Source organism: Carica papaya, chromosome 4 (assembly GCF_054855325.1).
Source record: "Carica papaya isolate Zhongbai chromosome 4, ASM5485532v1, whole genome shotgun sequence".
NCBI classification, from domain to species: Eukaryota; Viridiplantae; Streptophyta; class Magnoliopsida; order Brassicales; family Caricaceae; genus Carica; species Carica papaya.
Window position 1 is genome coordinate 1,897,704 of NC_142312.1, and position 22,792 is coordinate 1,920,495.

Consider the following 22,792-nt stretch of genomic DNA (forward strand, 5'->3'; position numbering starts at 1 on the left):
TCTCATCCAAATAGACAAAAACAGACCCAATTTCCTCTCATCATTGCTTGAGTAGGACGAAGGGATTTTGATTCAAAAGAAAAAAAAAAAAAAAAAAAACTTTTTTCAAGTAATTAATTAAAATTACCTACCCCAAATAATCTTCATTATCAAAACTAATCAAAGATTAATTTTTTTTTTCTTTTCCCTTTTGAGAAAACATATGTGTAAGTCCATAAGTAATAAATTTTGATGTAGCTATTGATTTCTAAAAGGTACAGAGATAATTCAATTTTGATGGCTGTTTCTCATTTGCATATAGGTCGTCCGATGTGAGCAGAATCGCTTAGTCATGCCACACAGCCAAGAGAAAAGATTATGGAGAATTGGTTGAAATGAGCGCTAAGTACTTTTCGAGACCTCTTCCAAATCACTCGTATGACCGTCCCAATCGTGAGCATCTGCACGTAGGTTCTTGATTCAAGTGGTAGTATCAGGTCTCTTAGTTATTGTTCTTGAGAAATTATTCGATTTAACCCATAAATTTTTATAGAATTTTTATTTATTTATTTTTGGGTAGATTCACCTAAGGAAGTTTTTATTGTTGTTATAAATGTAAAAATTAATTTTGTTGTTTTTACACGTCAGCTAATTTATGGGTCAGGCACCGATGAAATTTTATATTTCTGAAATACCAGAAATACCCCAATCTATATTTTGTATTTTCAAATGTGTGCCTCCTCTCTTCTCTCCTCCCGTCAGTTGCAGACCCAGACGAGAAGCGGAAATCATGGGTTACCGGGTACGGAGCTCCGTTTTCACTCTCCGGTTCCTGTTAGTGGCTTTCTCGGTATTAGTCTTCACTGTCTCCGCCGAACAACTCTCTTTAGGTACTCTCTTATCTTATCTTTATTCCTCGTCTCCTGCGATTGAAATATAGGGTTTGGTTTGTTTCATGATGACTAAAAAACGAGTTTATTGGACGCGTAGTATCTTGGATTCTATTTGCAAAATCTAGGCATTGAACGGGAAATCGATGAAAAATCGGGTTGTTAACACTGTTAGTTTTTTAAAAGAAGAAAAAGGTTTAGAATTTTAGTTAGGGTGGTGGATTTTCTGTTGTTTACTTGGAATGTTATAATTGGGGAAATTTTGATATTTCAGTCTTGCAACAAGACGTGAAACAAAATTGCAGTAACTAATCGAAGCTGTAGCTGTTTCTTATTTACTCTGCCTTCAATATTTTTGGTTTTTGTAGTTGTTGGTGAGTCCAGTACACTGCAAATATCTCCTAGGTTGCTAGTGAAAAACTCTCCTGGACTGAAGCCAGGCACAGCCGTGCTTTGTGAAAGAGTACATATCCAGGGAATTTCAAGGCTCAAACATTTGGATAAGTATGCGCATTCAGCGAAGGTGAAAGTCACTCAAAATAGTTCAATCATCCGACAACCACTCCTTGAAGCTTGTTTTCATAGGTGAGTGAGTATGTTATGTGATTGTTCAACCAAACTTACAAAGCTAATAACTTATTCATCTGTACAATTGGTATGCTGTAATAATTTTTCTCTGATCATCTTAAGGTTTTCAAGGAGGTAGACATGGAAAAGTTTTGTATTTTCTCAACTGAGCTGGTTTCTTCTGTTGAATGCAAAATTATTGGAGTTATGCATTCTTGTTTTGGCCAGGGGCAAGTGGAAGTGTTATTACTCTGATTCATGACTCTTCTCTTTTTGTTGGCAGGAATAGATCTCTTGGGATAGGAATGTGCCCTCAATGGAGGTGGGAGAAAGTTTCCCAGGATTCATGGGCTCGAGCCATGTCACCTTTTGACCACAAAATTTTAGATGTACGGGTGATTGGTTTATCCTCGGAAACCCTTGAGGTGTCAATTGAAGAAGGTGCTTAATTCTTTTCGTAATATAATCTGTAAATTGTCTTTAATCTTACTTGGTTTTTGGTACAGATGGTTCTTTCATTTACACCACTCTTTTATTTTTGCAGAATTTTTCGTATACCGGTTAATATTTTTAATCCTGGGCACTGTGTTATTGAGCTTGGCTTCTGCCCTGAGCAAATCCTTAGTCTTTTACTACAGCAGTGCCATGGCTGTTGGAATCATCCTTGTTGTACTGATAGTCCTTTTTCAGGTACGTTTTTCAATGCTATACTAACTGTTTAAATTTTTATTGTTTGTAAACTATCATTGATATCTATGGATAGGCAGTTTATTACAAGATTTATTGAATGTAAAACGATAGATTGTTTTCGTATAAATATTTGTCAAAAATTACCAGTTTGTGAATTCTTTTTCTTATTAATTGTTGAAATAAATGAACATGTGGAGGTACTTGACTTGGATTATGCTGAACCAGCTTTTTTTTTCATATTGGTGGTGTTTGTTGCAATGCCTTTTTTTCTTTGAGTTCTTTGGTAATATTAGTTACTAATAGATTGCTTGAATTCTGGTTATAAGTTCTTAGTTTGGTTTTTTTTTTTACATTTGGCTTTGTATAGTCAAGGATGGAGTTTCTAGCTACCTGAAACACCTTACTTATTCGGTTGTTGTTTCTGTATATATTTTGCTTGCTGTATTTCATGTGGCGCTATAATTTAGTCTATGGTTATATTTTCTTCTGATCTATTTTATGCCATTTTCCATTACATTCTTCAATGGATCCACAGGGGATGAAGCTTCTCCCAACTGGACGGAAGAGTTCACTTGCCATTGTTCTATATTCATCTCTTGTGAGTACAAATATCAAGTCTCTGATAACTTAGCTATAAACCCCGGCCCCTCCGCCCCACCCCTTCTTTGTGAGGGCTTTCTTGAAAAGAAACTTTATTGCAAATTAAGTTTATTTAAACATCTTTTTTTTTTCCTCTTTTGTGAAGCTTGGTTTTGGATCCTTTCTCCTAGGCTACTTTCCGAGGCTGTTGCGGCTAATTCTTAGGGAGATGGGAATCAGTGAAGATATGTACAATCCTGTATGTAAGTTGTAAATGGTCTCATCAGTTTCCTTAATGCATATTGCATAGCACTGTATTAAAAAAAAATCTCATTTATGAATGCTGTGACCCTTTTGGTAGTTGAACAGTAAGTTACATCCTGATCTTCATTTTTTCTTATTATTTTTTTGAGATAAACTGCTATGGATAATTGGACTGTAAATTCTTCGGGATTGGTTGCAATCTAAATATGGTAACTTACCCCATTTCAGATTAGTGCCTGGGAGAGCCCTCTTTACAGCATATAATCATTTTTTCTTACTATTTTTTTCGAGATCAACTGCTAGGGATAATTGGACTGTAAATTCTTCGGGATTAGATGCAATCTAAATATGGTAACTTACCCCATTTCAGATTAATGCCTCACAGAGTCCTCTTTACAGCATATGACAGAAGTCCCCCCTCGCTCCCTTTTTCCCTTGTAGTGACTACCTGTACAGGGGACCTGCCATTTCACTTTTTTTTAGTTATATAAGTGGTCTTGCAATCGAGAATTGAAAAGTTTATAAAGTCTATTATGCTTTCCACTACATGTCCCTTTTTCCCTTTGCTACATCTTGTTGGCATGTGTAATTGGTGCTTGTTGTTTTCGTGTTACTATCTTTATTTGTCTTAAGATAGAAAACTCCATAAAATTTCTGTAAACAGTTGTTTTCGTGATCCATATGCCATATGCCAAAGTTTGTGGAACTAAACCGTGGTATTTATCTTAGTATTCCCTTTCATTAGCTAAACGTTTTATTAAAATATTACTGCAGTTGGCGATCTTTCTGCTTGCATTTCTTTTTCTGGCTGGAGCATGGTTGGGCTTTTGGGTTGTCCGCAAGCTTGTTTTGATGGAAGATGGATCAGTTGATACCAGCACATCATCTTTTGTTGCATGGTCCATCCGCATTCTGGCTGGAGTTATGGTTCTTCAGGTTTGAAGTTTGTCACCTTTGAAGTTCTTGTAAATCTCTGTAGGATTTTTAGTTAGGGAAAAATTTTAGAAGTCATGAGTGTTAATTTAGGTTTGCAAATTTTATTGTGTTGTGCCCAGAGCTCGTTGGATCCTTTGCTGGCTGGAGGAGCATTTATATCTGCAGTAGTAGTTTCACTAATACTAAAGAAAACATTTAGGCTGAAGTTCTTGCGCAGGATCTTCAAGTAAGTCTACGACTATCAACGGTGATCTTTTTCCATTAATTTACAAATTATAAGGCTATGTTTGTAGTAAATCTAGAAATTTTGCAAAATTCATTTGCAACTTCACACTAAGTTCAACTAGAAGGATATGTAAATGCTGACAAAAGATTTGATTTAATATGGAATTTGGTTTGGAATTAAAAGAACGAACTCCATATTAGATCAATTCATGGAAATCAGATTGCATTTTCCTAATTCCACATATGATTTCTTTTTGAGGTTACCTTTTATCATTTTCGAAAATATATTCATCGTCTTCTGTATTTCAAAAAAAAATATTCACCATCTTCTGATTGAACTAAGTATTGATTTGTGAAGGAATTCCCTAGATTTTTATATTTGTTCCAAAAGTAGCCTAAGTCCCTACTATATTTGTATATATAACATATTTTAGATTTTCTGCTGTCTTATTATCCCAGTTTTTATGGTAGTATGCATTTTAATAGAAAGATAATATTGGAGTACTCTTACAGGAGATTATTCAAATTGGTGAAAAAGGGCTTCAAAGGAGTTCAAGCTCATGCCCCTGAGTTATCACCAGTTGATGATCTCGATGAATTTCTGTACGAGAGACCTGAAGCTTCAAAATTCCTTAGACACCGATACAAGCACTTAACATTGAATTCATGCAGTTCTCCTAAGCAAGGTTTGCATGATAATGTTTTTATTTTTTATTTTATTATTATTTTTTTTTCTAAAATGCCGATCATAGTCCCTTTACAACAATATAGCTGTTTACCTATATACGCCATTACTTGTTCAGGTATAACCAGGACACCACCTGGTCAGCTTTCAAGTCCTGGTTTTTTCCCTTCTACCTTCCATCAGACGCCTGAGAGGAGGAATTTTTCCAAAGATGAGTGGGAAAGATTCACTAGAGACTCCACAGAAAAGGCAGTTGAGGAACTTGTTTCTTCCCCTGATTTTGGAAAATGGGTAGCCAAAAATGCCGAAAGAATAAGTGTAACTCCCATTACTTCTCGTCAGCGTAAAAGATGGAGGTTCCTTTGGTTTGGATCAGCCTCTTGAGAGTTAACATAACCAAATTTTGCTTCCTTTGGTTTCTGAGCAAGCCAATACGATCTCGTTGAAAGTCAATGTTCTGAGGAAGTTGCCACTCAATTGCTGAAACTGAAAGAAAAAAATCATAACGGGTTTCTAGTTTCCGATTCGAAGTCAATAACAAAGGAACACGATCAGCCTGATGTTGTAACAGTTAGGATCTTAGTTTAGTCTGTGCATACTACCGAGCCTTTCATCATTTTTACTGCGAGGAAGTTTGAAATGAGTGGCTTGAACTCCAGGGGTGTGTATTAATCCGGAAGATGATACAGATGCCTGCCCAGTAACTCTGTTTGCCATGATGTCTTCCCCAATTTCTTATCATCTCATCCTTTTCAAATTTGTGTAGCAAGTAACCCAGAGTATTTACACTTCGTAATCTGGAGATGTTTGTAAACCTCGTCAAGCATTTTTAGTTGATTGATTCTAATAGTACTTAGTTGAGTGATTACAGTAATATAATGTATTTATCTTTACATCGAGTGTTGACTTTCTAGCCTGTCCTTCATTTTCTCCACTGTCAAGGTTCTTTCTCACCATGGACTTGTCTAATCAATCGTATATATTTGGTTTGGTGAGTTATCATCCAACACTTCATAATTACATAATAAATACTTACTTATATTTTAAAATACTATGTATATTAAAGTAATACAAATTTCTTATTAATGACTAGAAATTTCTCCTAAATAAAAGTTAATAAACTTATAAAATTTAATTTTCAAAAAGTACGAAATTCAGTTTCTAATATTATAAATTTTAACATATAATGATTCTGAAAGTATTATTCTTTTCCCGCTTTTTTGACGTGGAAATTACAGCATGAACGTGCATTGTTATTCTTTCGTTAGCAAGAAGAGAAAAGCAGAGAGAATATGCTTGGCTTTCTGAATGGGTAAGGAACTTTACAAGTTATCAAATTATGCTCTGAATCAAGACTCTTTATGCTAATCTACTTGCTTAATTTCTTCTATCTTAATACCACGTTTGGCGGTTTGTACTTTGGGGATTTTTCTCTGAAACTCGAAGCTTCCGAATCCAGACACGCCTCGCCATTGCCGCCTTCAAAAGGAGCTCCGCTCTCTATAAAACCACCCCCACACTCCTCATCCCCTTCAACGTATCCATCTAATTTCTCTTTACTCATCGACAACATCACCGAAGTATTCCAACATGAGCAATTACAATCCTGCAATTGCTCCACCTCCTCCTCCTGCTCCTCTAGGTGTGTGTGTATATATATATATGTGTGTGTGTGTGTGTTTATATTGTGTATACATATGTATTAATCTCTTTCCTATTTGGATTCAAGTACTGGTTGTTGAGATTTTCGTTGCTGGTTTTTGCTGATTTTTGTATTTTTTTTTTTTTTGAATGACGGCTTGTAGGTTACCCTAAGGAAGGTTATCCACCGTTAGGATACCCTGTGGAAGGTTATCCACCGGGCTATCCTCCAAAGCAGCCGTACCCAGCACCTCCACCTCCACCTCCACCTCCACCTGCATCTTATTATTCTAATCCTTCAAGGCAGGAGCCTAGCTTTCTCGAGGGATGGTACGTACTCCCGTCAACTTCTTTTTCTTTAAAAATTAAATTTATTTATACTCTCTTAATTTTACTCAAAATTATTTAATTTTTAATTTTTATTATTTTCTAAAAAACTTCCCTCATCTCTTACAACAACATACATTTTTAATGAATTTCAAAATCAATCAGCTCTTTTTTTTTTGTTTTTGTTTTTTTTTTTTTTTGGTGTTCAGCCTGGCGGCACTTTGCTGTTGTTGCCTATTGGATGCTTGCTTCTGATTGTACGATCAAGATTAGCTTCTGATCATAATCGACGGTTCATAGCTTATCATGAGTTACCACTCGTGGAAAATACCAACAAGATATATATGTCTGTTGAGAATCAACCTTAGCTTTAGTATGAAGCTAAAGACTTGTTTCTCCTTCTATATAATCATGGAGAAATAGGAAACGAATATCTCTATTTTTTATTTCATAAATTCATATACTATGTGTGTATGTATATAATTTGTTAAGTGGGTCCAGCCCACATTAAACATAAAAAGAAATATATTTATTTTTAAATTAGTTGTATGTGTTTGGGTAAAATTAAAACACTATAAAATAAAGGTTTGGGTTAATGAGACATACCATCAAAATAAATAAATAAATATATTTTTATTAACAAATTAATCAAGTTATATTATTATATTAAATGTAAAAAGTATTTTTTTTTTCAAACAAATATAATAAATAATATTTAAAATAGACTGAAAATGGAGATAAAATATTAAATTAAATATAGATAATTCCACAATCCACGTCATCTATTCCAATCCCTAGTCCACTTTGCGATTTCGATTTTCTAGCGTGCAGGATTTTCCACAACGTTCTCCCCGAGACTTGAAGCCGCCAACGAATCTAACAATAATATTCTTAAACAAGTTCAATCTAACGTTGTCCTAACCTAAACGACATCTCTTCATGCAATAAAACGGTCGCCAAATTGTGGCCTTAAAAAATTCATGCTTCAAAAAGGTACATTAATTTAAATTTAAGACAAACCATAGTGTCACGTTATAATGTTTTTTTAAATTAAAATACTTTAATATCATTAATCATTTTTAAAATAATAATATAAACGTTTTACATGTTAACGGCATATATATACACGAAATTTTTAAGCTTAGTACTTAAAAAGTAACATACCTGATTTGCAACAAAAAAAATTAGTAATTACTTGATGCATTGAATTACATAAAAGCTAATTTGGTGAATACTTTGAATGTTATAAACTAAAAATATCAGTCTAGTAAATAAATACAAAATTCTAATAATATATAAAAATTATTTTTTATTAAACCAATATTATGCCTGTAATTTTTGTTAATTTATCTTAATTTCAAGCATGCACTATTTATTTTCTTAGGTTTACCACCGGTGGCTTACGACTTTTAAGTTGCACGAAGAGACTAAATGTTTAGAATCTTCTTCTGTTTGCATAATTGAGCGTATGAGGTGACCCACCGTGAAAATCACTGGTGGCTCTGGTTTGGCGACAGGAAGAGCACCGTTAGATATTTTAGAGGAGACGACGACATCGTCATTACTCAACTTGCTTCTCTTTTAAACATCCATCCTCAATTTACACCTTAATATTAAATACACAGAGTTTCTTCTTTCGGCAATCCTTCAAAATTGTATTATATCATTAAATATATATATATATATATAATTAGGCTTCAAATTCAAATTAGTTTTGTCACCTTACATTTCCTCATACACCGTTTAGTCAACAGCTAATTCTAGGTTCCCCTGTCCCACAAGAAAAAGGGGCTCTCCCGACCAGACCAGACCAGAATGGTCGTCTTCTCTGTATCTTTTATGATGATCTACATATGCGTAAAACATTCTTTCAAAAGAGACTTGTTTTGGTTTCTGGGTTCTCGTTAATCTGCGATTTACTCCCACTCAAGATCGAGTTGATGACTCATTCCTTTCGAAACTGCTCGTAAATATGACTCGTGATCTACGATGGCGTCTGGCCACTCTGCGAGAAACCAGACGATCAACGTGTAGTAATCCAGAAGCCGATCTGGCACGACTTCCCTACCTCACTAATCACTCTCGCTTTGTCTCTGTCCTCTTTACCCCAAACCCTCCTCCCACCATTAGCCGCACAACTACCTACCCATCTGTCCTATTATAAATTTCTCCATCCATCCGTCGATTTCCTCTTTTCTTGTTGAGAGAAACCCGTATGGCGTCTTGCAAGTCGTCAAGTTCGAGGCCGAGAATTCCAGTGCAAATCGGACGGTGTTGGTCGTGCGAGCAGAACGGCGGCGGGGCGGGGTTCTTCAAGTCGGGGTACTCGAAGGGTGTGGTGGGGTGTGGATCGGGAGTAAAAAGGGAGAGGAGATGGGCGATGGTGGCGAGAGGTCGCGGGTTAAATGTAAATGGGTTTGGAGTAAAGTGTGGGAGTGGAGGGGATGAAGACAAGAAATTTGTGGAGGTGTTGAGGGAGGCTCAGCCTTATATTCATTTGCACAGAGGGAGTACTTTCGTCGTCGCCTTGTCTAGTGAAGTCATCGCCGGTTGTCGGGGCTTGGACACCATTCTCAAGGTATTTCGATATTCATTTGCCTTTCTGCTATTTAACGTTCTCCTTGGAGTAAAGTACCAAAGTTAGTAAATATCGGTATATGCGTGTTTATTCTTTAGCAAAATGGGAAAGAATAACTCGGTCGAGTAGTATAAAATTATTATATCAAATACTTTATATTAATTCAAAATAATAGAATTACTATAATGTCTCCTATTTAATGTTGAAATTACTAAAATAATATTAATAATTTATTTAAATAATAAAAATATATGAAAAATTTTAATACCTAGCCAAAATTCTGAAGTGGACTAGGCCCAATAAAAGATCCGGCCCGAACAGGAAAACCAACTTCAAACAGAGAGACAAAATAGAAACAACCCTACACCATTTGTCTGGCGGCGGCGCGTGGTCAAAATAATCATGTCTGCTGCCGACTGCTCTGCTCTCTCCCTAATCCTTCATTATTTATTCTTTTTACCCCACTCGATTAATTTATTCTATGACAATAAAAGTTCCAGCACAAATTCGAGTAAGGAGCAATAACAATAGACACTATTTACTGTTTAGATTTCATTTCGATGGCCACTTCCTGTTCAAGCTACTCCATACCTCTTAAAAGCATTCAGAAAGGTGAGCTCTTCTCGTCTCGTGATAAACTGAGAAGCAGCGGCAGAGAAAAACCGCGACTGAAATTCCACTTCCGGCCGCGAAAACCGTTAGATGGGTGCAACGCAGGAATTCTGCAACGGTCTGTGGTTAAATGCAATGTGTTTAGCGACACAGAAAATGGCGGCGGCTTGGACGATACTTATGGTGCGGTGGATGACAAGCAGTTTGTGCGATGGTTTCGTGAGGCGTGGCCGTACTTGTGGGCCCACAGAGGGGCAACCTTCATCGTTATTATCTCCGGCGAAATCATCTCTGGCCCTTTCTTGGATCCTCTTCTGAAGGAAAAATCTTCTCTTCAATCGTTTTTTCCTTAGCAGACGTTGTTTTCCTTCTCTGTGTGTATTGTGAGAAAATAAGAGAGTAGTTGTCTCTCTATGTGCATGTTAAATTATATATTTTCCTTTTTGAATAATATAAATTACATATTATAGTTTCTCAAAGATTAAACTTGGCTATGGATGCAGGACATTGCTTTTCTTCATCACTTGGGAATCAAGTTCGTTCTGGTTCCCGGGACGCACGTGCAAATTGACAAGCTTTTAGCTGAGAGAGGTGACTGAGAATACAACTAGCAGACCTATGAGTTTCTTGCTTCTTTGTGCATACCTGCAATTAATAATTGCAATTTCATTACTACAGTTACTAGAAAATTCCATTTGTGCCTTTTCTATCGCATGAGTTGCTTGAGTAGCAGTTAACCTCATATTTTTTTAATTGTAGGACATGAGCCCAAGTACGTAGGTCGATACAGAATAACAGATTCCGAATCTCTAAAGGCAGCAATGGAAGCTGCAGGAGGAATTCGTACAATGATTGAGGCAAAACTTTCTCCAGGACCTCCAATATGCAATATCCGTCGACATGGTGATAGCAGTCGATGGCATGAAGTTGGTGTTAGTGTTGCCAGTGGTAACTTCCTTGCTGCAAAAGTAAGGTTTTATAGAAATGGAAATTTTCTTCAAGAGTTGACGTTACTTGGAGTCTGGTATTAGTTATCTAGTGTGCGGGGTTCAGTTCCCTGTAAAATTGTTCTTGTTATATTTACATTTCCATGACTGTTCCCTTGCCATTCCCAATGTGAGTCCTCTGACTATTGCAGAGGAGAGGAGTTGTTGAAGGGGTTGATTTTGGAGCAACAGGTGAAGTAAAGAAGGTTGACATTACTAGGATGCGTGAGAGGCTTGATGGTGGTTGTATAGTTCTGTTAAGCAACCTGGGCCACTCCAGCTCTGGTGAAGTTCTAAATTGCAAGTACGCCTAAGGCCTTTTTGATGACAAACAATGCACTTGATTATTCGTGTAGTATTGATTTTTTTTATTCCCCAAGGCTAACATGTGATAGAAACCTTTCAAAATACATGCAAAAATCCCTGGTGGACTGTTGCTTTTTTCCTTTTTTTTTTTGGTTATTGAGACTGGATTTGTTCAAGTAAAAAATGTTGCGTAATAGTCCTACAGCTGTTCTAAATCTCTGATTTTTCTAAGCTGATAGAGTCTATGTCATTTTGACTAAATGAGCTTTATTTGACTTTGATTCTACTGAATTTGCTGTAGTTAGGAGGAATTCTTTCCATACTGTCTAAGATTTTCTTTCTTATTTAGTCTGTATCATTCTCTAAAATTGACATAATCAATCACCTTCTGAATCTGTACTGTCTAATGGAACTTTTTTTTTTTTTCAGTCATCATCTTCTTACTCCTTTGGTTTTAGGCTCGGTCTTCATTTCAGCAAAGAAGTTAATGCTTTATTTGTCCTGAACTTGTCAAAGGATTTGGATTTGAAGTTGTAACTACAAGAGATCTTTGCATTAGATATTCTAATCTACTGAGCATAAGTGATTGGTTACATGATCGTATTGTACCTCAACTGCATGTTCATGACCCCACCTCAAAAGCTTGATTCGCCTCCTAAATTGTGGTACTTTCTTACATGAGGTTAATTACTTCTTCCTAAAATTGTTTGGCATTTTCAGCACATATGAGGTTGCTACTGCATGCGCTTTAGCCATTGGAGCAGATAAGCTTCTTTGCATTATAGATGGTCCAATCCTGGATGAGAATGGACACCTTATTCGTTTCTTGACTCTTCAAGAAGCAGATATGTTAATCCGTGAACGGGCCAAGCAAAGTGAGATAGCTGCTAATTATGTTGAAGCTGTTGGTGAAGAAGATCTCGCTTGTCTTGGACATGATGATTCAAATGGGGGTGTGCTTTCCTCTCAGAATGGAAGTGCTCTTCACGAAAGGAGTAGTGTAACCTTTCAAAATGGTGTTGGTTTTGATAATGGTGATGGCATGTGGTCTGGTGAGCAGGGCTTTGCTATTGGAGGTCAGGAGAGGTTAAGTCGTTTGAATGGTTACCTTTCAGAATTAGCTGCAGCAGCTTTTGTTTGCAGAGTAAGTATCTGATAGGCTAATTCATTGGTGTCCATTTTCATAAATATTGATGCTTTCCTTTCCTGCATTTTCATTTTTCTTCATCATGCTTTAGTTATTTATTAGAATGTGTTACTTGAGTGGAACTGATCTTGTTCTCTGTCTCGTGATGTGTTCTCCTGACAAATGGATAAACCCCATTTTGAATCTGGTCCTTTTTATTTACTTCTCATCAACATTTTGCATGATTTAGATATCAACTACGTGTTTGAGAGCCAGAAGTCAGATATCAAGAATGGTGAACCCAAAAAGATACTGATTGCATTAAACAATCATTGCCTGTACTTAAATAGCAACCTTTTCATGAACTCACTCAAAAGGATCTTGTTTTGAATAGATACTTATATTTACTTTTTTTTGTGGGATTCATGGAGCCAGTGAAAAGGTTCAGTTGAACATGTGTCTTTTTCTAGTGAGGCTGCTTATCCTGATTTCTGGACCTGAGAAGTTCAGTTGTCAAAATTTTGTCTCCACTGATATAAAGTGAAATTGTATATCTATTGGGTTTTCGTTTGAAAATATTATCTACTGGTTTCTTATTGTGTCTATTTTTGTTAAAGATTGAAAAAAGAGTTTACTTTCATCTTGTGCTAGATGTTGCTCCAATGGTTTAATATGCAGTTTTCCTTGGTATGATGCTTGAGTAGCATGCTTAAAACAATCACTCCACATGATGTACATACTTTCAAGTGCTCTACCTTTAGTTTGTATCACTGCCAATCATTTTACTTATTGTTATCAGGGAGGAGTTCAAAGAGTTCATTTATTAGATGGCACTATCGGTGGAGTTTTGTTGTTAGAATTGTTTAAAAGAGATGGAATGGGGACAATGGTGGCCAGGTATACCTGCAGCAATTTCTTTATTTCTTTCAGCTACAAGTGTAATTGTTTTTAGGTTCTAATTTTCTTTGTTAATTGACCATTTTCACAACAGTAGACTGCGCTTCTCATTGATAGCTGCTGTTCCTTGATTGACTTACTTTCTAAAATCTTTACAAGACAAATGCACATGCGTGCACTTGCACATTCAATCTCGTGAAGTATAATATATCAATTGCCTGGTTGGCATTCTGAGGAATGTTCAAACGGCATGGCATAATTCTAGAGCATATTAGCACTAATTTTGACAAGAGCAGTTAAGGTTTACCAGAATATTTTTGGTTTTCTGTTCCTTATTTTTTAAAAATGTGCTTCAATCGGTGTCCTGGTGATCAAAATCAGGTACTTCCTATAACCTTAACTATAATCATTTGTTTGCAAAGTTCTAAAAATTATTAATTTATAAAGTTGAATTTTAATTGTAGTGATATTAAATGAACCTGACTCTCGAATTTCCAGGTCTTATGATAAAAGTTCCTTTTCTTAAAGTGAGAGAATTATGGTAAAAGATCTTCAAGCAAGCAGAAGCAAAGAATACCCTGTGAAAAATTATGGGACATGCTTTGTTCTTGTGTTATGTATGCAAATGTTTGGCAGGGTCCTTGTCTGAATTTTATTCCAGATATCTGGGAATCTGAAGTAACTTAATGACAAAGTTTGGATGAGACAGTGGTCAAGTAATTAGTCAAACTGCTTAATGGAATTTATTGACTTGGGAGTTGGTATTGTTCTTCAGTGACCTTTATGAGGGAACCCGAATGGCCAAGGTGACAGATCTGGCTGGAATAAGAGAAATAATACAACCTTTGGAGGAATCTGGGACATTGGTACATAGAACTGATGGCGAGGTTTGCACTCCTAACTTTTTAGATTTTTTGTTCTGTGTTTGATTCAACTATCGTAAGTTTGTAATTTAATCTGAAACCATACTTAGCAGAGTTAGGATATTTGGGAGGTGAAGTAGGTCTTAGGTACAAATTTTTTGGAAGATATATATATATTTAAAAAATTACAAAATAAGGACGGTAAATGTTATTTCTTGAAGGGAGCAAATGATTAGTTGCTTCTGATCTTTTTCTTTTATTTTTTTAATTGGAATACAGCTACTTAAAGCCTTGGATTCACTCATTGTTGTGGAAAGAGAAGGTCAAATTATTGCTTGTGCTGCTCTTTTTCCTTTCTTCAAGGAGAAGTATGGGGAGGTTGCTGCTATTGCAGTTTCCCCTGAATGCCGTGGACAAGGACAAGGAGATAAATTACTTGGTACAGTATTGAATTCCTCTATAAATGTACATTTTTCCTGAAGTATTGGCTTGTCATAAAAGATGTCCATATATATGCTGTTACTCAACACTCCACTGATTAATCTCTCGCAATGTCTCTTAACTTCCGTACTGCAAGTATTATAACAATTAATGCAAATGCACCATTTTTCTTTTAGTTACTTTATAAGAACTGTTTTCAAGGGAGAGGGAATTTTGTTTTGTTGTTAGCCAACAAAATCAAGTATTGACATATAGCACAAAATGACAGCATGAAATTAAGTGATTCATTGTGTATGATTTGAAAGTCTGCATTTTGGCAAAAAGAATTTGAATTCTCAATTCAATCAACTGTTACAGCTGTCTGAAGAATGGATTTAAATGACAATGTCTTGAATCTTTCTCTCCAGTTAGCAATAATGGCTAAATTCAGACAGCATAAAAGATTCGGTTGTGGTGAATAAATTTGATTTCATATGTCAGTAGTAGTGCTGGAGAGAGAAAGAGAAATGGATTTTATGGTTGTTGGTCTCTCCCCTGGAAATCATGATGAAACTCGTGGAATTTGTTTGATTGCTTATTTCTAGTTTTTTGTTCTGTTGATAATGCAACTTTTTAGCCCTTGATATCTGTTGCTTCCTAATTACCAGCATCTAAATATATGCAGATTACATAGAGAAGAAGGCATCCTCACTTGGATTGGAGATGCTTTTTCTGCTGACAACTCGTACTGCAGACTGGTTTGTTTTCAATCTCCTGTGACCTAAACTTTGATGTGTGCTTTTAGATATTATATTAGCTAATGGTTCTGGAAAATAGTGTATAATTGTAATGTTTTTTATTGTAGATTAAATTTGTTCTGTTCATGATGCAGTGACTGGATTCACTTATTCTGTTTTATCCATTGGAACTTGGATTACCACTTACTAGAAATAAAATGTGCTTTTTAAGCACTATTAGTCCACTTATAAACTTTAGCAGCCTTCAATATTAATTTCTACTTCCAAGCACGTTAACAAAAGATCCATTAAGGCGGTTTTGTGCCTCTGAATGTCTCAATAATAAGATACAGGAATTAGTTTTATCAAATGCTCCTGTGGCAATTAAACCTATTGTATGTCTATTGTATGTAATGTTCGAGTAAATCACTGCTAACTTGTAGCACGGATTTCTGGCCTTAATAGGTTTGTGAGACGTGGCTTTGAAGAATGTTCCATTGAAATGGTACCAGAGCGAAGGAGAAAGAAGATCAATTTATCTCGTAGGTCCAAATATTACATGAAGAAGTTACTACCTGATATGAGTGGAATTACTGTTGATCGAATAAAACATCTTCGTTGAGGTAAGGGAGCATAGAATATCGTTTGGCAGTGACTGAAGCGACTATCTTTCAGTGGTGGCTGAAGCGGCATAATGCTAAAGCTACAAAAACAAGGGCTTCTAAGAGATGTAAAGCATCTACCGTAAAATTATAAGGTTGATGCTAACTTTTAGGCCTTTCGTGGTCTTCATGATAAGTATTATCCTTTTCCTGGATTATTTACTAGAGAGGTGATATGTTCCATGACTCAGAGAGGAAATGTAATTATGGTTTTAGATAAGAATTATGAAAAATTATTATTCGTTTTAGAATGTTTATTTGTGGACGTACGTGGGTTGGACCTAATTTTTTTACCTACTCACCCAAACTTCGGTTAGAACTTTCTCTCCTTGTTGGCTTTTTCTTTATAAATAACATACTCAGTCTGCTTTTGGACCTAATTTTTTTACCTATTCACCCAAACTTCGGTTAGAACTCTCTCCTTGTTGACTTTTTCTTTATAATAATATACTCAGTCTGTTTTTGTAATATCCGAGCCTAAAAATAGGCCGAGGATGATTTTCTTATTAGATTAATTATATAAAAATAATTATTTATTTTATTTTATTTTCATTTTATTAAATTTAAAAAAATATGAATTAAAGATGATATTAAAAATAATTTTAAGAAAAATAAGTGAAAATTTGTGTTCGATGGGTATTTTTAAAAGAAAAATTAGAAATAATAGGTCAAAATGCAAAAAAAAAAAAATTGATCATGTGGAACGGTTCAGTCAACAGTCCCAACGAATCGAAACACGCTGCATATCAAAACACGCTGACGTCGGCGCCACATGGAGGCCACATGGGTGATCTGCGTGCCCAGCGATTCGACAATCCAGGTTCAATATCGCGTATGTGAACAACTCATATTCATTCTCTCCTTAGATGTGATCGGACGGACGAGATCAATCGCGATGAACGGCCCATATTCGCCTATGCAATCGGCCTAAACTAACAAAGATTGGATGACCTTCATTACTCCACGTCAATGCGAATGGACGGTTCAAATTGACGCGGGATTGATATAATACCTCACGTCGTAGGGGAACCCAAACCCTAGCCGCCAACACCTCGCCGGAGAAGAAGAACCAAATGTATTTTTTCGGCTAATCGAAACCTCATAACGTATTTTTTTGCAGGGATACATGTAAAACTTACCAAAATCGGCCAAAACTGACTAACTCAAGGCGAATCGCCGCCTTATACGGCAGAGCCAGTGCCGGAGCACGGTGGCAGAATCCTAAAATTGGCCATAAAGGGTTTTGGATACTGATTTTGAGTTTTTGATGTATTTTTTGGTATGTGATGAGTATTTTAAATTCCGCATAAAAAATTTAGAAAATCTATAACTCGTTATGAGGTGTAGTAGACAGTGCAATATCTCGAAACAATAATTCAGGTAAGGATCTCTCACCCTATTCTCGATTACGGTAAATTGAAGTTTAACGATATGTAATTTTGTATTTTTGTGAAAAATTAAAAAAATTCTAAAAATAATTACAAGTCACTAATGGAATCGGAACCAGTTAATTCACAATTGTCCTAATTTCTTGTTTATTTTTTTATACTGCTCTACGTGCTGGTTATTAAATGTTGTATGTTCTTAATTGATTTATCTGGTTTATTCGGTTATCTGGTTACTCGATCTCTTATTATGATAAGTTATATCGTATATATAAATGTCATCTAATTAATTTATAAATATAATATGAGATATTAGTATGCATTTGTTAGTTATTTTGTTGATGAGAATCTTTATGTGAAAAACTTACTGAGCACCTAGGGAAATGGCGGATGGTCTCGGTATATAGAAAACTCTGTCGTGAACGTTATTTCAGTCAAATAGGGCTGGGAAGTCTCTTATCGGAAAGGTTTAGCAGATATGATTCACCCTCATACCGAATAGAGTATTGAAACGATAAAATGTTTGATATCCATTAACGGACGAGATATGAGGATGGCCAATTAATTATTAAAATTAGATATTGGGTTCACACATAGAGGAGACACCTTTATGAACTCTCAAAGGTACCGGTACGCAAGTAAGAAAAAAAAATTGTTATTTTTTGTTCACTTGTGCGTGAAAATGAAAAGTGGTATGAATATAAGTTTTCATAAGTTGATTTTTAAAAAACTCGTAACGATAAATATCAAAAAAACGTTTTAAAAGTTAAATGTATTTAATTAAAATAAGAGCTCCATTAGTTGTTTTCCAATTTTTACCAATCTTCAGTTTTCTGTATTAGTAAATAGTATGATATTTTTATTGAGTTAGTACATTAATTATTACAGATCAAGAGGATCAAAATCTAGACCCTAATCAGTAAGAAGGTTGTGAGTTGTGAGTAGTTTACCTCATAAATCTCTTTAAGAGCTAGTGGAGGTTAACTCTAGGACATTTATCTATTTATTTTAAATCATTTATTTATTTCTTTTTTACGAGTCACAGTAATATAGACATTTTCGTAACTCTATTAAACATTCTAATTTACTATATAAGAAATAGAAATTCTAACATATTATTTGCTTCCGTATTTAAATTATAAATTTATTTTCTTTAAGATCCTAAATCTTTATAAGTTTCATGCACAAAGTAAATTTTGATCTAGAAAATCAAGTTACTTTCTCACTCTCTTACTCAATATTTCTTCTTTTAATGCTCGTGACCAATTTAATTTAATTCTTAAGAAAACTATAAATATAAGGATAATTATAAACACGTAATCTTTTCACTCGAGTAGGCAAGAGAAAACAATCTCTAGAGCTGAGGGATGGCCGAGTGGGGCCATAAGTCCTCTAAAGGGCCCTGTTGCCGGTGGCTAGCCTAGCTGGCTGGCTGCTCGGCCAATCAGTACATTTAAATTTAAAAAGAAAAAAAGAAGTAAAGCAAATTTTACAAGTTATCGACAAAGGCAAAAGAGTACAACCCCTCAGTCCGTTATTATTATCAGAAGAATTCACTTAGAAACCATCCCATAAGATGTTACAGAGTATTGACTTGTAGAAACTTGCAACTAGACAAGAAAAAAAAAAAGGCTGCAAGCCTTAACCTTGCTTCTTATGACAGAATCAGGAGACAAGAATAGCAATAAACTTAGCCCTATTCAGCTTTGGGAGGGCCCTTCCACTTGAAGTTATCTGCATACGCCTTCACCTGCAACCACAAGATGCGTGTTTCAATAGATTATGGTTTGCAAGGGGACATTTCCCACTTCTACAGAAGCATGAATTTGTTCATTAGCACTTGGATATGAACAGATGATCCCAAAGCAAGATTGGCAAAAACTGAATGAGAACCATCTACATCTACATACATGTAAGGCCACAGACTACTAGCATAGAAGTAGAGTACTAGCCAAAGAGCTGATAGATTGTTCTCCGAAACTCGAATCTCTTTGTACATACTGAAAATTGTGGTCATGATCATGCAGTTTACGTAGGCACAATGATTACCATAGTCTAAATTTCAAAAGAAAACAATGTTTTGAATAGCGCAACTAAATGCCACTGCCCAGCTAATGAAATTTAACAATTTCCATACAAGCCATATTCAGTTATTACTCGTATTTAGAGAGATTACTGCTTACAAAAAATTCCCAGAGGGATGCAATACAGTATTTTTTACCCAAGGCATTCTTTCATCAATGGGTATTCTGGCAAGGTTGTGTTTTCTTCTTAATCCAATACACATGAAAAAGTCCTAGTTGTTAGATGGAAGTTTTCATCTTGAAAACTTTGCTGGTAACTCTTGGATGTAAGTACATTCTCAACCTCCAGTAAATTCTTTATTGTTCTCTCTCTCTGTCACATGTTCACTTCACTTGTGTCTTGCCTGGTTATATCAACTAGACTTAGGAGTTGAGTATTGATTTGTCTACTTAGGAATTGGGACAAATTCAAAGAATTCTTAGATGTCACACCTAAAATGGAGAAAAACAGGAAAATAACTAGGAGACACACATTGGATCCTCAAGCATCACATCTAAGATGGGTTTGTAGGCAATACACTTAAAAAACATGATTAAGTCACAACTGAAGTATTGAGAGGAATCTCACCATAATCTACTAACTCGTGACCTGATCTTATAAGTAAACTTAGATAGGTATCCACAATGCTTAAAAATAAAATCCTAATCTAACTGAGATGAAAGCATCCGACTCGAAAACTTATTGACTTAAAAAAATTAAAACTATAAATGAAATCCTAATATTACTAAAAGACCTAATCTTATCCATACCAGTACACTTATAGATTAGCTAGAAATACAGTTCTTAGTTTTTATATCAGATATCCATAATTATGTTCTATTGGTTTTCAAAGTAAAATGCTTATTTAAAAAGCAACTATTAAGAGTAAAAGCATTCTGAAAACACTCAAGCATGTTACTCTTCTATGACCAAAGGTATGAACTATTACCTAACCAATTGAAAGCTCATGCAAATGATAAGAGTGATGAGCAACAACAATTCTCAGATAAGAGTTACTAACCTTCAACAATGGTGTCTGCTGCTTCTTCACCTGCAGATTAATCAGGAAGTGTTGTGAATAGAGGATGACAGACAGGGAGAGTATACAAAAACTACGGCGGTGAAAGAGACTGATAGAGAGAAGCCATGGTAAGCAAAACTGAACCAAGAACAGCTGCGAGCTTTGGATCAATGGTCATCATCTCACACAACGCTTCAGCATGGCTAAGTTTGCTAGGATAATTCCTATTAACATCAAAGGTACCGTAAAACTCTAATTTTTTAGAACACTTGGAGGGAAGACACTAGAGTTGATACTTCACAAGAGATTACCAAAAGGTTCCCTGAATGATGGCCTAGCCAATAGAGGAAGAGATGGGCAGATGTGTGCATACAGACACATCCCTGAACAAAATGCCACTGGAAAGATAATACACTAAATCTACCTGAAAATCAAAACGATTCTTAAAATTTAAGCCCTACAAATAAAAAGCCTGCAGAGAGAATACAATACAACATACCACATATTCCCATCCGTGTTTCTCTGCAAATGCCTTTGCAGCTTCTTCACTGTCAAAGCTGAGAGCAGAGTCACCAACATTGGCATAAGGGTCTCCCGTTGATGTCCAACCCATCAAAGGATTTTCCCACCTATGGTACAATGGTTGACAAAGAAACTTTCAATATGATTAAGATCTTATTCATTACATGAGAACATTCACAAGTAAATCCAAACTGATCAAATAACCAAGAAAATTCTTCTAGTTAAACATTTTAAACGGAAGTATTTGCTGTGAAGATAATACTAATATTTCTTTTCTTTGATAAGGAAACAAAGAAACCAAAACACGGTGAACAAATCAAATGAAGTTAATACTAGCATTAGCAGACACCGTTATGACGAATGATGTTGCTAAACAAGAACCTAATGCAATGACATTGCAGAACGAAATTGCAGCCCAAGCAGTAAGAACGGTGCCAGCAAAAACCCTCATAACAGAAGACCATAGATACCATCATGTGAATCTTTTAGGATAAAAATGAAGCCAATACAACTTCTTTCAGCGATATTAAATATAAATTAAGATAAATGAACTTACTTTTGTGTTGACAGAAAATTGATTTTCCACCTTCCAACTTTTCCAGATCCTTGCTGAGTCGCAGTTCTAGCAGGTGAATATATTACCACCTGCCGTAGACGTCAAATAATTCAAGTAAACCGCAAATTACTAGAAGCCCAAATTAATCAATTTGTTCTTAATATTTCCAACTTCAATGCTGCCTGACATAAAAAATCGAAGAAAATTATATGTCCTAATTCATCATATTTGACTGTAGTATGAACCCAGAAAATATCTGAATGTAATACATACGTGCACATAGAATCGGGAAAACAAAAAGGATAATCAAGAGAACTAAATTAAAGAATAAACAAATTCGCAGACGTCGAAGAAAGCAGGAGGAGAGGAAGGGTATACCCTTCTGCGAAGATGTTCTTCAGGGATCCCAGAGACCATGCCGATCTCACCGGACTTGATCTCGGTTTCGACCAATGCGTCCGTTGAGAAAGGTCTAGCAAGAGGACGCATTGCAGTGTGCAGAGCCCGGTACCCTTGGCCCGTGATTCGTTGCAGAGAGCTCGAAGCCATGTCGTACCAAGCTAATCTGTGAGTTCGATTGAGTTCTGCCACCCAGTGCCCTTGAAAATGTAAAGATGAATTTGCAACTTTTTTTTTTTTCTTCAATTACAATTTTTACTTGCAGCCTTTTGCGATTTGTGAAATTGCTATTTTTCGGAATTACAGACTTTCCCTTTTTAGTCCAATATTTACGAAGTACCCTCTCATTTCTGAATATTTCCAAACGGTCCTCATTCTTATTTGATATCAATAATTTCCCCTCCTTAATAAAATATATTATTTTCCCCCCAACATATATGATTTCTTATGCACACAAAAATTTATATGCATTTCAAGAGATTATCTTACAAATTGATATAGAATCCATAATTTGTGCATTATACTTAAACTATGATGACATTACAAAAATATTTTATACGATTTTATAAATTATTGAAATTCGAGATAAGTAAAACCTATGTTTAGTATATAAAATATATCTTAACATTATAATATTTTGAAATTGAATTTTAATTTTTAAGATGGATTTATTTTTTGAATTTTTTTATTTTAAGAAATATTACAAAATAAGAAGGAGAAGTATTCAGAGAATACTTGGTTTTAGATTGAAGGCGTATAGATATAACAATTAAAACTATACACCTTCTTATATAATAATAGTTTTTATTCTTAAAAAAAAAAAAAAAAGATAGTTGCAACAAAATAGTGTGGCTTTTTAAAAAAATAAATAAATA

The 22,792-nt window shown here is 35.3% G+C and overlaps 4 protein-coding genes across 8 annotated transcripts; 3 read left to right on the plus strand and 1 right to left on the minus strand.

Annotated features, from left to right (window-relative positions):
- The first annotated feature begins 242 nt into the window (after positions 1-242).
- LOC110822394 (transmembrane protein (DUF2215)) lies at positions 243-5,708 on the plus strand. 2 transcript variants are annotated; one of them, XM_088217246.1, is made up of 11 exons: positions 243-446; positions 742-869; positions 1,238-1,454; positions 1,720-1,877; positions 1,981-2,126; positions 2,662-2,724; positions 2,872-2,964; positions 3,744-3,905; positions 4,025-4,131; positions 4,644-4,816; positions 4,934-5,708. In XM_088217246.1, exons 1-11 carry the CDS (start codon positions 418-420, stop codon positions 5,197-5,199), a joined length of 1,542 nt encoding a protein of 513 aa, XP_088073372.1. In that variant the 5' UTR covers positions 243-417; the 3' UTR covers positions 5,200-5,708. The 2 variants fall into 2 exon arrangements, with proteins under 2 accessions (XP_088073372.1, XP_021908199.2); XM_022052507.2 differs by lacking the exon at positions 243-446 and having other exon boundaries at positions 669-869.
- Positions 5,709-6,172: 464 nt separating this feature from the next.
- On the plus strand, positions 6,173-7,326 carry WIH1 (cysteine-rich TM module stress tolerance protein). Its single transcript, XM_022052272.2, has 3 exons — positions 6,173-6,457; positions 6,621-6,786; positions 6,993-7,326. Exons 1-3 carry the CDS (start codon positions 6,406-6,408, stop codon positions 7,036-7,038), a joined length of 264 nt encoding a protein of 87 aa, XP_021907964.1. The 5' UTR covers positions 6,173-6,405; the 3' UTR covers positions 7,039-7,326.
- A 1,131-nt stretch (positions 7,327-8,457) lies between these two features.
- On the plus strand, positions 8,458-16,221 carry LOC110822430 (putative amino-acid acetyltransferase NAGS1, chloroplastic). Of its 2 annotated transcripts, none has more exons than XM_088217251.1 (10): positions 8,458-9,361; positions 10,477-10,564; positions 10,733-10,941; positions 11,112-11,263; positions 11,986-12,409; positions 13,191-13,288; positions 14,064-14,175; positions 14,431-14,590; positions 15,257-15,329; positions 15,774-16,221. In XM_088217251.1, exons 1-10 carry the CDS (start codon positions 8,999-9,001, stop codon positions 15,928-15,930), a joined length of 1,836 nt encoding a protein of 611 aa, XP_088073377.1. In that variant the 5' UTR covers positions 8,458-8,998; the 3' UTR covers positions 15,931-16,221. The 2 variants fall into 2 exon arrangements, with proteins under 2 accessions (XP_088073377.1, XP_088073376.1); XM_088217250.1 differs by lacking the exon at positions 8,458-9,361 and adding an exon at positions 9,728-10,291 and having other exon boundaries at positions 10,475-10,564.
- A 2,648-nt stretch (positions 16,222-18,869) lies between these two features.
- FRO1 (NADH-ubiquinone oxidoreductase-like protein) lies at positions 18,870-22,197 on the minus strand. 3 transcript variants are annotated; one of them, XM_022052544.2, is made up of 5 exons: positions 21,897-22,197; positions 21,519-21,607; positions 20,940-21,069; positions 20,441-20,470; positions 18,870-19,105 (listed from the first exon to the last, which is right to left on the minus strand). In XM_022052544.2, exons 1-5 carry the CDS (start codon positions 22,065-22,067, stop codon positions 19,052-19,054), a joined length of 474 nt encoding a protein of 157 aa, XP_021908236.1. In that variant the 5' UTR covers positions 22,068-22,197; the 3' UTR covers positions 18,870-19,051. The 3 variants fall into 3 exon arrangements, with proteins under 3 accessions (XP_021908236.1, XP_088073378.1, XP_088073379.1); XM_088217253.1 differs by lacking the exons at positions 18,870-19,105; positions 20,441-20,470 and adding exons at positions 20,481-20,664; positions 20,752-20,864 and having other exon boundaries at positions 21,897-22,184; XM_088217252.1 differs by lacking the exons at positions 18,870-19,105; positions 20,441-20,470 and adding an exon at positions 20,480-20,864 and having other exon boundaries at positions 21,897-22,184.
- Between the last annotated feature and the right edge of the window lie 595 nt (positions 22,198-22,792).